Below are 14011 nucleotides of genomic sequence, written 5' to 3' on the forward strand. Positions count from 1 at the left end.
TAGGCTTAAGGAAACCCTTTAACGTTTTCACTACACATCTTTAAAAAGCCTAGTATATAAGGAAGACTGTCAACTAGGAAACATAATAGGTATACAAACACCCTACATGACCTTAAAAAGTGACAAGAAAAACCTAATGTCCATTTGTAGAATGTACGGACCGCCTTCCTCAACCCTGTTTGTGTGCTGTGGTGTCTGAACTGACCCACAGGTCACCCTCTGGCAGGTGTTCAGAGGCAGTCAATCACATGGGAGGAGACTGCTTGGCCTTCCCTGGGGAGCAGCTGGTGGATTTGAACCACCACCAGCTCTCCAAACCTGATGACATAACAATAATTCATTCTTGGAAGGCATTCAATATATTCAGACGTTTAATGGGGAGCCCTGGTGTTTGAGTGGTTTGGAGTTACGCTGCCAACTCAGAGGCACATGTTACATAATTCACCAGTTACTCTGTGGGAGAAAGATGATCAATATCCTCCTGGGAAACTTACTGTTGCTGAAAACCCACTGGAGGCTCAGCTATGAGTTGGTTCTGACTCAAAAGTACATAATAACAGAAATGAAGTGCGAGGTAAGCCTGTAAAGAATATAAATCAAATCTGATTCAGCACCTTACTCAATGCTTGACACTGTTTTTGTGTGTCTCTGAGTCAATTCTGACTCCCAGTGATCCCGTGTGACAAGATAGAACTGTTGTGTTATCTTGATTGTGACCTGTACACACAGCCCTATCTTTCCCATGAGGGGGGAGGCAAGGTGGATTAGAATCACCTTTTTTGAATCAAATCCCTATGCACATCCAAACACTTCTCCACCAGGGTAAAAAGGGAAGCCACAGACTGGAAAAAAGTATTTAGTAATGACTTATCAGATAAGGGACTTATATCCAGAATTTATAAATACTTGAGCACCTCAACAAGATAAAGGTAAATAATCCAATAGAAAAATGGGCACAGGATATGAACACACACTTCACCGAAAAAAGGCATTCAGATGGCTAGCAAGCACATGAAGAAATGTTCAAAATCCCTAGCTTTAAGAGAGATGCAAATTAAAACAACTATGAGATATCATCTCACCACAGTTAGAATAGCAAAATTTAACAGAACAGCAAGCAACAAATGCTGGTGAGGTTGTGGAGAAACTGGAACCCTTATTCACTGTTGGTGGGAGTGTAAAACGGAGCAACCACTGTGGAAGGCGGTGTAGCGCTTTCTCAAAAAATTGCAACTAGAGATACCATTTGGCCCAGCAATTCCACTACTGGGAATATACCCCAAAGAGACCATAACTGACATCTAAGTAGATATATGCACACCCATTTTCATCACGGCTTTGTTCACAATAGCAAAGAGTTGGAAACAACCTAATTGCCCATCAACAAACAAATGGATAGAGAAGCTATGGTATATTCACACAATGGAATACTACACTGCATTGAAAAACAAGGAATTCATGCAATATTATTCAAAATGGGTGACCCTGGAGGACATTATGCTGAGTGAAATATCTCAGTCACAAAAGGACAAATACTGCATGGTGTCACTGGTGTAAAGCAGGACTGACCTCGAGGCTGGGAGGAGATTGAGAAGGATGGATTCAATAATGTATACTGCATTGAAACAGATGAGGGAGAAAACTGTTTAAAAGGGATATGTGATTAGGTAATTTTGTCATGACAGGAGTCCACAGCGAAGGTTGCATAGTGGAGTGGACCTGGGGGGAAGGACTGTAGAACAATGAAAGAGTTTTTCTTTTACTTTTCCAAGAGGGTAGTGTATCAGGGGAGAGTGTTGGGAGGGGAGAAAAGTGCAACAATGAATGAATGGAAATCCAAAGTTGCTGTAAATTTTTATTGAAATTAATAATAAATTAAAGAAGAAAACAATAGAAAAAAGAAAACAAAAAAAATTTTTTTAAATCCTCTTTTTTTAAAAAAAAATTAGCTGCAGAAGCATTTGCACCACCAGGGCTGCTTAACACCTCCTCTCTTCTTTCCACTGTTGTTGATTTGGAACCAACTCATAATTGACCCTCCCTTAGGTTTCTGAAGCTATAAATCACACAAGGGGAGACTGGAGCCACTGGTGGATTCAAACTATCAGGACACAGAGCCTTTGTATCAGCGGTACAACTTACTTCACATTACACCACCAGAGCTCCCTCATAGCTATCTCCCAACTAGTTCCACAATCATTTACTAATGTATATTTTAATTGCTTTTTTTAAAAAAAGGATACTTGATTGCCCACAGAACCCATGAATGATATGCAACAACCAGTCACGATGCACAGTACTCTTAATTATTTCCAGAAGTTCACCGTTCCACACGTACTTCATGTAAGGCTCGCTACAGATCCCAAATACACCTGAAAAATAAAAGGTGGTATCATAAACATAAACAACTAGTTGGATAGAAATAATTTTTAAATTTTCAAACTTCAAAACAAGATTCCTGACTTATAAAATTGCCATTTTCAGCAGGTACATTGATATCCTGATCCAGAACACAGTACTAGTTCGGGGTAAAGTAAAAAAATCAGCACATTATGATGAGGACATTAAGGAATATAAATATATCAGTAAAGCTGAAGGACCACACAGAGTGGTTGCTAAGAACACAGCTCAGGGGTCAGAGTGCCTGGGTCCAAATCAAGGCTTGCAACCATTGTATTCCTGTCTCCAATGAGAATTTACTTTTCCACCTCAGATAGATGGAATCAGAGTCTACATTTTAATAAGATCGCCTGGAGATTTTTTTATGAGTAAATCAGATCTATAAGAATCACCTAGGACCTCGTTAAAATTTCATAAAAAAAGAATTCTGGTGTACATTAAAGAATTTATTACCATATGTGTTTTACAGAATTAAAATAATAGCTTGCCTCTGGAAACTCTATGAACATGGAGAAACAATGAAAGTTATAAAAGTGCTCAGGTCTTTCATTCATAAGGTCGCTTTGAGTCATCTATGGCTCAACAGCACTTAACAACAACAACATAGAGAGAGCTCTGTTGGCCGAGCGGATAGAAAGTTATGTTACCAACGGTGGGTGATTTTAATCTGTAGCCTTCAGGCCTGGTTTTATTTTTGGTCAAACATTCTTCAAAGTGTTACAGCACTGGTCTGTCCACTTGCTGTACAGAGTTAACTCGTGGTTGCTGTGATGTTAAACACTGTGACACTGATCAGTGTCAAATGCAATAATGGTTACCCATGGTGGACAGTGTTTGGTGGAACTTCCCAATTAAAACAATCTTGGAAACAGAAGTGGCATCCACTTCCAAAATAGCTTGCCTCTGGAAACTCTATGAACTTGGAGAACAATGAAAGGCATACAAGTGTTCAGGTCTTTCATTCATAGGGTCACTATGAGTCTATGGCTTGACAGCACTTAACAACAATTATATTTGCAAGGCAAGGTCTTAAAAATTTGTAACAGTTTGAGATAGTGGGGCAACCAACACCAATTTTCTCCAACAAACACAATTTGCTTAAAGTATTTATATGCTTGGGTAAACACATTTTTGCTTGAAGTATTTATATGCTTAGGTAAACACATTTTTGTTTTATTCATAAACACTAAACCTCTGCATTCTCAGTATGTTGTGTAAGAGTGTGAATAACAGAAATACTGGTTGGAGCCCTGTCTTTGAACTTATCAATTCTGTACCTTGCAGCAGCACTTAACATCTCTGAAATTCCATTTTCTTAATTATTAAGTGATACTACTATTTACATTGTTCATATTAAACAAAATAATACAGGTGAAGTGCCCAGTGGGAAGCTCTAGAGGCCTAGTGGTAAGGAGTTGTGCTGCTAACCCAAAGACAAGCAGTTCAAATCTACCAGGTGCTCTGTGGGAGAATGACAGGTAATTTCCTCCTGTGTAACTTACAGCCTCTGAGAACCCACTGGAGGGTCAGCTATGAGTTGATTCCAACTCAATGGCACATAATGATAATGACAAAGTGCCCAGTACACTGTCTTACCTGTAATAAAAACTTTTTAGAAAGATATTGTTTTCCTTTTCCTACTCTGACAACTTCTATTACTCTCTGATTCCTATCAATGCCCCCCTATCATTCATATCTAACTGGAAGATTTGCTCTAAAGTTAACAAGAAAATCAAGTGGCTTAACAAGCTCAATTCAGATACCACAAAGAATATACAAAAACAGTTTTGAAGGAGATTTAACACAAAGTTTGTATGTTTTTTGCTTTAGTAAGGTTACACATGAATATTCTGATGCACAGTACTTTGTCCTACACCTGTCTCTCGTGTTATGGATTCCAGCTGAGGAATCTGATCTAGAGAAAACTCTGTGGTCTAAACAATGCATTGGAAGAGCCATACTGGGTTTGATCTTAATTCCAGGCAATAGTCAAACTAGCAAGAGTCAATGACAATATCAGGGATGGCATTCCACTTCAGTAACAACCTCAACTATCTCTCTGAGTGAACCAGAACTTTGGGCAGTGATGGCACAAGATAGGGCAGGGTTCAGACCTTATTGTTCACAGGGTCCCTATGAATTGTACTCAACTAGACAGTACTCAACAACAAGAGATCACAACTCCTCCTTGAGGGTCCTGCAAGGACAAGCCTCACACTACTTTAGATTGGCGTTGGCCATTGCACACACACATTTATTATTCTAATTTTAAAATACATAAAGGAAGGTACCCTGAAATGTTACTGACTTATTGTATTTTCATTTTCATTTTCAGTTCAATCCAGCCAAATTATCTTAACTTTAAATTTAAAATCATTCCCTCACAAAACATTCTCTTCGGCAATACCTCTGGCTTTTAGCCTTCTAGATAAACCCAATGATAAGGGTGCTGATTATATTCTGTAAATATAATTAGTCTAGGATTCTAGGACTCACACAGACATAGTGCTCCTGACAGAAGGGGACCATGGGTTAAGCTAGAACTATCAAGGAAGAACAGCCTTCTATTTGCTATACTGGTTCTTCTAGGTACTAACCATGTGATCTGAGACAAGATATTTATCTATAGACCTCAGTTTCCTGCTAAGTCTTTATTTCTGTATAACTGGCATTATACCTACTAAGTATTTTTTTGTGAAGTTTGTTGTTATTATATACTGTTGAGTCAGAATCAATTCATAGCTGACACTCTAGTGGGTTTTGAGAGGCTGAAAATTGTACAAGAGACTGCCCTTCTTCCACTGAGCAAGTTGTTGGATTCAAACCACCTACCTTTGGGCGGGCAGTGCAACTCTCTATCCCTTGGCCTACTAGAGCTCTTATTTGGTTTGGAGGTGTTTTTATTTCTTATACTTTATATATTTTAATATAATGTTAGGAATATTATATGAAAATGTCTAGCATATAAATGACAACCATAGGTAGTTTTCTTCCCAAAAAGTCCATAATGAACTGGTCTCTCTGAAGAAACAGAAGGTTTTGTGTATTCTCTAATATTAAAACATAACCACCAATTCTTCACTGGAATTTCTCTAAAAGTCTAAGCCTAAATGTAGTACATAAAAAAGTAGATGGATAAATGCTAGAAAATATCAGCAAGCAATTTTCTGGCTAGTCTATAAATAATATCACATAGTGATTAAGGATCTCTATAAAGATGAATTGGTCAAGTTCATGTATCAGAAACAGTCCACACAAAGATAAACAGTGATGAGAAATGAAGAAATAGAAGGGAGGAAAATTTAAATGGATTTAATCAGATGCCATTCCATGGATACCACATAGATAGCCTAATATGCTGAAAACTACCTACCACTTCCACCCTGTGTAACTAAGCCTTCATCTTCAAAGATGTCAAAGCTCTCTTGCCGAGCCTGGGTTGTTTCTGACTTTAACATCTCCAGAGGCATTCGCAAGACAGTGAGGTTATATTGAAGAGAGTGGGACAAATCATAGCTGTAACTGAAAATAGAAGTGAAACTTAGTAAGAATTCTGAAAGCAAAGCATATTTCAGTCTTGGCTCCCATATGCGATGAAAATCTGTAAACTAAATGGCTAGCACCTGTTATGTTTTCCTGGTCATAATGCTGCTCAAATAAGTACTGTAAAACACATCAAACAAGGATAAGTAAAAATGGAAAAATTCATTGCATGACTCAAACATCTGTACTGGGGTAATGGGGATAGGCATGTCAGAGACAGTAAGATTGGCAAGGGATAGAGCAGGGTTTTGGGCTGTTGTACATAGGGTCGCTATGAGTCGCAGGCGATTTGACAGCACATAACATCAACAACCACTAGCAATACATTCCTTGATTTGTACAATGTGCATTTCTTGTTTCACACAATAATCAATCTAAATTCATGGCCTGATACAAAGGAGACACATTCTCATATGTATCTGAATGGGGGTTTCTAGACCAAAACCAAACTCACAGCCATTGACTCAATTCTAATTCAAAGTGACCCTATAGGACACAGTGGGAATGCTATGTAGGACTCCCAAGGCTTTATATCCTTACAGAAGCAGGTGGCCTTATCTTTCTCCCTAGGAATGCTAGGTGGGTTTAAACTACAAAGTTATTGGTTAACCTTAACCACGGGACCAGCAGAGCTTCTGGGGATCTATACATTATCCACTGCAACAGTACATGGTTCTGTATTAGAGCTTACTCCTGAACAAAAATAATCTTATTAATTATAAATGGAAGTATTATAATTGACTGATAAAACAGAAATAAGTAAACAAGTTGTCAGAGAGAAACATATTTTTTAACTGTGTTTTGTTTTGTTTTGTTTCCAGAAATTATGTATTTTAATGGAAGTTTAGAGACTTTGGATTTCCATTCATTCATTGTTGCACACTTTCCTCCTTGCCCACCTCTCCCTTTCCAGTTCACTTTTCTCTTTGAAAAGTAAAAATAAATAAATACATACATACATAAGTACATAAATAAATACATGATTCTTTCGTTGTTATACAATCCCTCCCCCAAAGTCCACTCCACTATGAACTTTCATTCTGGATTCTTGTCATGACAATAATACCTAATCAATCATATATTCTTCCTAAACAATTTTCTCCTTCATCTGTTCAAGGCAGTATACATTATTTATTCCCTCTTAATTTCCCCCCAACTCCGATGTCAGTCCCACTTTACAACAGTGGCACTATGCAGTATTTTTCCTTTGGTGACTGAGATATTTCACTCAGCACAATGTCCTCTAGGGCCACCCATTTTGTATAATATTTCATGAGTTCTTTGTTTTTCAATGAAGCATAGTATTCCATTGTGCGAATATACCAAAGCTTCTCTATCCATTCATTTGTTAATGGGCACTTGGGTTGTTCCCAACACAGAAACATATTTTAGGACAGTAAAAACCATTTAAAACTCTAGAAAGATCTCTTGCAAAAGAAATTTAGTATTTTAGGTCAAAATAAATTCTTTATAATCTGATTTTATATAATCAATAATCTATATGTAGCTCTAGCCACAGTTGGCACAGAATTTTAGAAATTATCTAACATTCTTCAAATATATATGCATTTTTGTGTTTAAAGTATCTCATGGATATTTTAGAAACGCAAGTTACAAATCTGCCTGAATAATCATATATATTTTTTAATTACTCTTTCTTTTTTTAGGGTAAAAAGTAAATAGAGATTTATAAGAAGTTAAGTTCCAAAGATGGGATGGACCTTCCACCTTCTTAAGATATGTGGAGGCCTATTTTTTTCTTTATTTTTATAATGTGATTGAAATTGATTTTCTATTTCAGCTGTGGAGTTCAATTTTATTCCATTAGCTTGATAAATCCATTCATTTTAATAGCATCTAATTTCACAAGAACAAAAGCATATTAAAAAGTTGCTTTTTTCCTTTTAAGAATCTTCCTAAGATGAATACTGTTTTCCAGCGGTATTAGCCTTCTTTATTGGTTAAGAAACAATAAAACTGGCCCTCATTTACCCTGGAGAGGTGACCTCCCTAGCCAGGTGAGCTTTCTCATAAGCCACTACAGGACCAGAGATGACTTCAGGCAGGGCAGAGTTGCCGTCACATCTCCTGGAACAGTGAGCTTCCCCAAAAGCGGCAAGTCTTCCCTAAAGCCCAGGAACAAGAGAAGATTTCAAGTAGGGTGAGTTTCCCTCCCCTTCCCTACAGTGTTGAGTTCCCCAACTAGGGTGAGTCTTCCAGTGAGTCGAGGAACTAGAGAGGCCTTCAGACAGCGTGAATTGTCCTCCCCTCCACTGGAGTAGTGAGCTCCCAGACAAGGTTGCCAAACTAGGACCTGCAAGGACACCAGGCAAGAAACACTTTATGACAACAATGACACAGAAGAAGCAGACTACCTCAGACCCCATACAAAACCAAAGCAAAGTATCACCCCAAAAAAGTGATCAAAACACTGAATCAAGGGATTTTTATTTACTTTCTTGACACAGAATCCAAAAAAAAAAAAAAGACTGATCAAATATTTTCATTGCATGAAATAAAAAGTCAAAGAATTAGGGGAATTTACAAGCTAAACCCAAGAAGAACTTAAAAAGCAATAAAAAACAAAGCAGATAAAACCAATGAGGCACTAGGAAAACAAGAAATAGAAAACCAGAATACTAACACCAATCTCAGAAGCTGTCAGAATATTGGGGGGACAAATGAGCAGAATTGAAGAGATGGAGCACAGAAACAGTGAAACAGAAGATAGAGCTCTCAACACTGATCTGCTAGAGCAAAAATCAAAATTAAAAAGGAAGGGAAATGAAGGAAGCCTAAAAATAATATAGGACAATATCAAGATAAATAGTGTGCATATAATTGGAATTCTAGAACAGAAAGAAGCGTGAAAAGGCAATGGAAGAAAAAACTGTGGAAGAGTTACTAGAAGAAAACTTTCCAGGTATCATGAAGAATGAGAGAATATACATTCAAGACGCTGAGCAAACCCCAAGTAGAACAGACCCCAAAAGAAAAACACCAAGGAATACTGTAGTCAGATTTTCCAGAATCAGAGACAAGGAGAGAATTCTGAATGCAGCGATAGAAAAAATGAATAGTAATCAATAAAGGAGAGCTAACACGACTAAGTGCCGATTTCTTAGCAGAAAAGGTGCAAGCAAGAAGACAGTGGAACTACATATGTCAAATACTCAAAGAACACAACTGTCAACCAAGAACAACTTCCGTTAAATACGATGGAGAGATCAAGATAGTCTCTGAAAATCAGAAACAAGAGAGTTCATGAAAGCAAGTCCAATGTTGCAAGAAATATAAAAGGAAGTTCTTCCTACAGAGATGCTACAGAAAAGTTATTTGATCCAAGTAACCAACACACACACACACAAAAAAATACAACAAAATGATAGCATTAAAACCTTGCCCATCAATAATTATACTGAATGTGAATGGTTTAAATATATTATTTATTGAAGAGAGAAAAGGTAAAAGAGTGAATAAAAAAACAAAACAAATATGCTACATACAAGAGGTACATCTAAACGGGAAGATAAGACAGGCTGAAAATCAAAGAGTGGGGGGAAACGCCAAGCCAATGGGAACCAGGAAAAAAAGCAGGAGTAGCAATATTAATCTCCACTAAAATGGACTTCAGGGTAAAAAATCGTCATGAAGGACATTATATAATGTAATAGAACAAGAGGACATAACCATAATAACTATCTATGCACTGAATGAAAGAGCTACAAAACACACACAGCAAATGTTAACAGAACTGGAAAAAGAAAGAGAAAGCATCACAATAGTATTTGTTAGGTGCCGTCAAGTCAAGTACAACTCATTGCGATCCTATGATGATATGACATATGATATGATGGAAAAGAGAGGAAATGGCCAGAAAGAAACACAACAAAGATACTAAAGAATTAAACTATACAGTCAACCAATTCAATCTCATAGGTATATACAGAATTCTTGTTGTTGATTGCTGTCAAGTAAAGCAAGACTCATAATGCCTCCATAAACAAAAGGTCTGAAGACTTCTATAACTATCATAATTTATCAAAGTTCTTAAGTTTCCAGAGGCATGTTGTTTAAGAAATGGATGCCACTCCTGCTTCCAAACTGGATACCAGTCCCAAACTGGCCATATAATAATACACCCTAAAAAAATTCAGTATACATTCTTCTCCAGTGCACACAGGACAGTCTCCAGAATAGATCATACTTTAGGTCACAAAACAAGAATAAAAAAAATTTAAAAATACTGAAATAATATAAAGCATTTTCTCAGACTACAATGCTATATAATTATAAATCAACAACAAAGGATTAAGGGAGGAAAAAACTACGCACCTGGGAACTAAAAAAAACTACCCTGCTTAAAGATGAGAAGGTAATAGAAGAAATAAAAAATGAAATTAAAAACTTTTTGGAAACAAATGAGAATGAAAACACAACTTACCAAAGCACTTGGCATATAACAAAAGTAGTTCTTGGACGTCAATTCATAGAAATAAGCAAGCACATCAAAAGGGAAGAAATAATGAAAATCTATTATACTACCCAACATCTAAAACCAATAGAAAAAGAACAGCAAGAAAACTCAACAACCTCTGAAAGAAAGAAAACTAAAAATTAGGGCAGAAACAAATGAAATAGAAAACAGAAAAACAAAATTATCAACAAGAGTAGGAGTTGGTACTTCAAAAGGATTAATAAAATCAATAAACCACTGACAAAACTAACAAAAGGGGGGAAGATATAAATAATCCAAATAAGACATAAAGGGTGATATGTCACCACAGAACTAACTGAAATAAATTTATTAATGGAATTTTATGAAAAATTATACTCAAACAAATAGGAAAACTTAAGAGGAAATGGACAGGACAAGACAGGACAGGAAGACTCTGGATGAAAAGGATTGATACAGTAACTGGGATAATGAGAGTAGGTTTGTCAGAGTCAGTGAGACTGGCTTAAGATAGCACAGAGTTCAGAGCTACTATACAATAGGGTTGCTACAAGTTGCAGGCAACTGGCACATAGAAACTGGTACAGAGAAAATGAGAAAAACTTAGAAACTCATAACCCACCCAAACTGACAGAGACTGAAATAGGAACCTGAAAAGACCATTACAAAATAAGATATTGAGCTGGCTCCCCCCTGACGTCAGCCTCGCCGTGCCATTTAAGGCCCCTCCCCGGCGCTGCGGCGAGTCCCAGAGCTGCAGCTGCAGAGTCAGGATTTCGCCGCCTCGCGCCACCGAAGCCCGCCCGACGTGCATTCCCGGTATCCAAATCCAGTATGGCTACTCTCAAGGATCAGCTGATTCAGAATCTTCTGAAGGAATAACAGACCCCCCAGAATAAGATTACGGTTGTTGGGGTCGGTGCTGTTGGCATGGCCTGTGCCATCAGTATTTTAATGAAGGACTTGGCAGATGAACTTGCACTTGTTGATGTCATGGAAGACAAATTAAAGGGAGAGATGATGGATCTCCAACATGGCAGCCTTTTCCACAGAACACCAAAAATTGTGTCTGGCAAAGACTACAACGTAACTGCAAATTCCAAGCTGCTTATTATCACAGCAGGAGTACGTCAGCAGGAGGGGGAAAGCCGTCTCAATTTGGTCCAGCGTAATGTGAACATCTTTAAATTCATCATTCCTAATGTTGTAAAGTACAGCCCAAACTGCAAGCTGCTTGTTGTTTCTAATCCAGTGGATATCCTTACCTATGTGGCTTGGAAGATCAGTGGCTTTCCCAAAAACCGTGTTATTGGCAGTGGATGCAATCTGGATTCAGCGAGGTTCCGTTACCCAACGGGGGAGAGGCTGGGAGTTCACGCATTGAGCTGTCCTGGCTGGGTCCTTGGAGAGCATGGAGACTCTAGTGTGCCTGTATAGAGTGGAGTGAATGTGGCTGGTGTCTCTCTGAAAGATCTGCATCCTGAATTAGGTACTGATTCAGATAAGGAACAGTGGAAAGAGGTTCACAAGCAGGTGGCTGACAGTGCCTATGAGGTGATCAAACTGAAAGGCTATACCTCCTGGGCCATTGGACTGTCTGTGGCAGATCTGGCAGAAAGTATAATGACGAATCCTATGCGGGTACATCCAATTTCCACCATGATTAAGGGTCTTTATGGAATTAAAGATGATTTCTTCCTTAGTGTTCCTTGCATCTTGGGGCAGAATGGAATCTCAGACGTCGTGAAGGTCACGCTGACTCCTGAGGAAGAGGCCCGTTTGAAGAAGAGTGCAGATACACTTTGGGGAATCCAAAAAGAGCTGCAGTTTTAAAGTTTTCTGTTGTACCATTTCACTGTATAGGCTACAAAAGGATTTTAGTTGGGGGTTGTGCATGTTGTCCTTTTTATTCAGTCTGATTAAAGCAGTAAAATATGACATAGGAAAAACATCCGTTTCCTAAAGGTAGACATAGGAATGGTCCATAAAACCCTACAGCTACGTTCTGATGGTGGTAATTACCTTGTGCAGTTCTAAACTGGTTAGTATAATAGAATTCCACGTCTCAGACACCACTGCTAATGTTGCACATGCTGCAACTGCCCTTCAAACTAGAATGTTTACTGTGTTAAATAACTTTGGCCTAGTATAAGCTTTTTATTTTTTAGTCACATTCTGTGCTCTAATGTACAAATTCAATACTGCATGTCTTGTACATTATTGTTCTAAAGGATCTTATTTTGTGTACTATATTTATCAGAGTAATGTATAATGCAACTCTGATAATGTGATGTAAAATGTAAAGATCTACATATAAGCATTGCAACAGTATCATACCAACTAAAACACCAAATAAACCATGAACAGTGACAAAAAAAAATAAGATATTGAACCAGTCATTAAAAAAAAAATTATAACAGAGAAGTCAGAGTGGCTGGATAGGAGTAGGTCCCTGCCTCCCCTGACCCCATACAGGAAGGATAGACAAGAGTGCAGCTGCCAGCCAGGGGAAGGTAGTCTCTGGACACTGTGCTCATCAGCACAACCAATGACAATTCCAAGCTTTAGAAGAGGCAGGAACAGGCTAGAGAGATCCTGACCAGGCTACATGTAAGAATTGAGAGGGTGGCTGGACAGAGGTAGGGTCCTGTCCCCCACAACACTACACAGGATAGACAGAGTGCAGTTGCCTAACAGAGGAAGGTGATCTCTGGTAGTGGTGCTCATCACCACAACCAAAGATAATTCCAAATATGAGTAGCAGTCAGGTGAGACTCCTGCAAGGCTGCACAGTAGTCCAAAGAGAAGTTGAAGGACCTTAGGAAAGAGGGGCTTTCCCACTACACATGCCCAGAAAGGACTGCTGGCACAGCAAATTTCCCTGCACGATAAAGGGAACACGTTACGTCTTGAACAAATAAATAACATCATAAAAATAAAGAACTGTCAACAACTTGCACAGACACAATAGAAACAGCCTACCACATACCAAGAAATACTTCACATAATATCAAGAAAGTAGCAGGCAGCTTCAAACATTATGGGGTGAGGGGGAATGTCTTTTCATAAAAAAGCAGAGTTTATTGCAGAATAAATGCATAACCCAGAGACAGAGTAAGAACAAATATATTGATGTAGTCATATAAAAAGCTACTGAATAAGGTACCTATAATGGGAGAAATAACGGAAGCCATAAATAAAACAAGTATGTCAGAGGTACAAAACCAAAATTACACTGAAGTGGAGTTATATGAACAAAAATAAAGTGGAAGGCATTGCATTCCCTGATCTCAAAATCCACTACCCAGCTGTAATAACAAAAACGGTATGGTACTGGTACAATGACAGCCACATAGACCAATGGAACAGAATTGAGAACCCAGAAACTAACCCATCTACTTATTTCTTCGCACATTTCATTATAATACTTTGTCTTCACACACTGCCCTGTGAAATCTTCTGTTCAGCTCCTTAATTTCGTTATTTCTTCCCTTTGCATTGGCTTTTTTTTTTAACATTTTAATTTATTTATTTTTCATTTCAATGAACATCTACAGAGATTTTGGAATTCCATTCATTCATTGTTGCACCCTTCTCCCCACCCACTCCACC

General features: G+C 38.1%; 1 protein-coding gene and 1 pseudogene across 1 annotated transcript in view; one reads left to right on the forward strand and one right to left on the reverse strand.

Annotated features, from left to right (window-relative positions):
- Positions 1-14011, reverse strand: part of FIG4 (FIG4 homolog, SAC1 lipid phosphatase domain containing (S. cerevisiae)) — a 169101-nt gene that overhangs the window by 73862 nt on the left and 81228 nt on the right. Inside the window, exons 6-7 of the mRNA XM_006881159.1 lie at positions 5774-5922; positions 2244-2372 (exon numbers count right to left, since the gene is read on the reverse strand). Coding sequence (XP_006881221.1) covers positions 2244-2372; positions 5774-5922 — 278 coding nt within the window. The remainder of the gene's footprint in view (positions 1-2243; positions 2373-5773; positions 5923-14011) is intronic.
- On the forward strand, positions 11216-12232 carry LOC102856378 (annotated as a pseudogene).

Source organism: Elephantulus edwardii, unplaced genomic scaffold (assembly GCF_000299155.1).
Source record: "Elephantulus edwardii isolate Elephantulus edwardi_28Jun2011 unplaced genomic scaffold, EleEdw1.0 scaffold00013, whole genome shotgun sequence".
Taxonomy (NCBI): domain Eukaryota; kingdom Metazoa; phylum Chordata; class Mammalia; order Macroscelidea; family Macroscelididae; genus Elephantulus; species Elephantulus edwardii.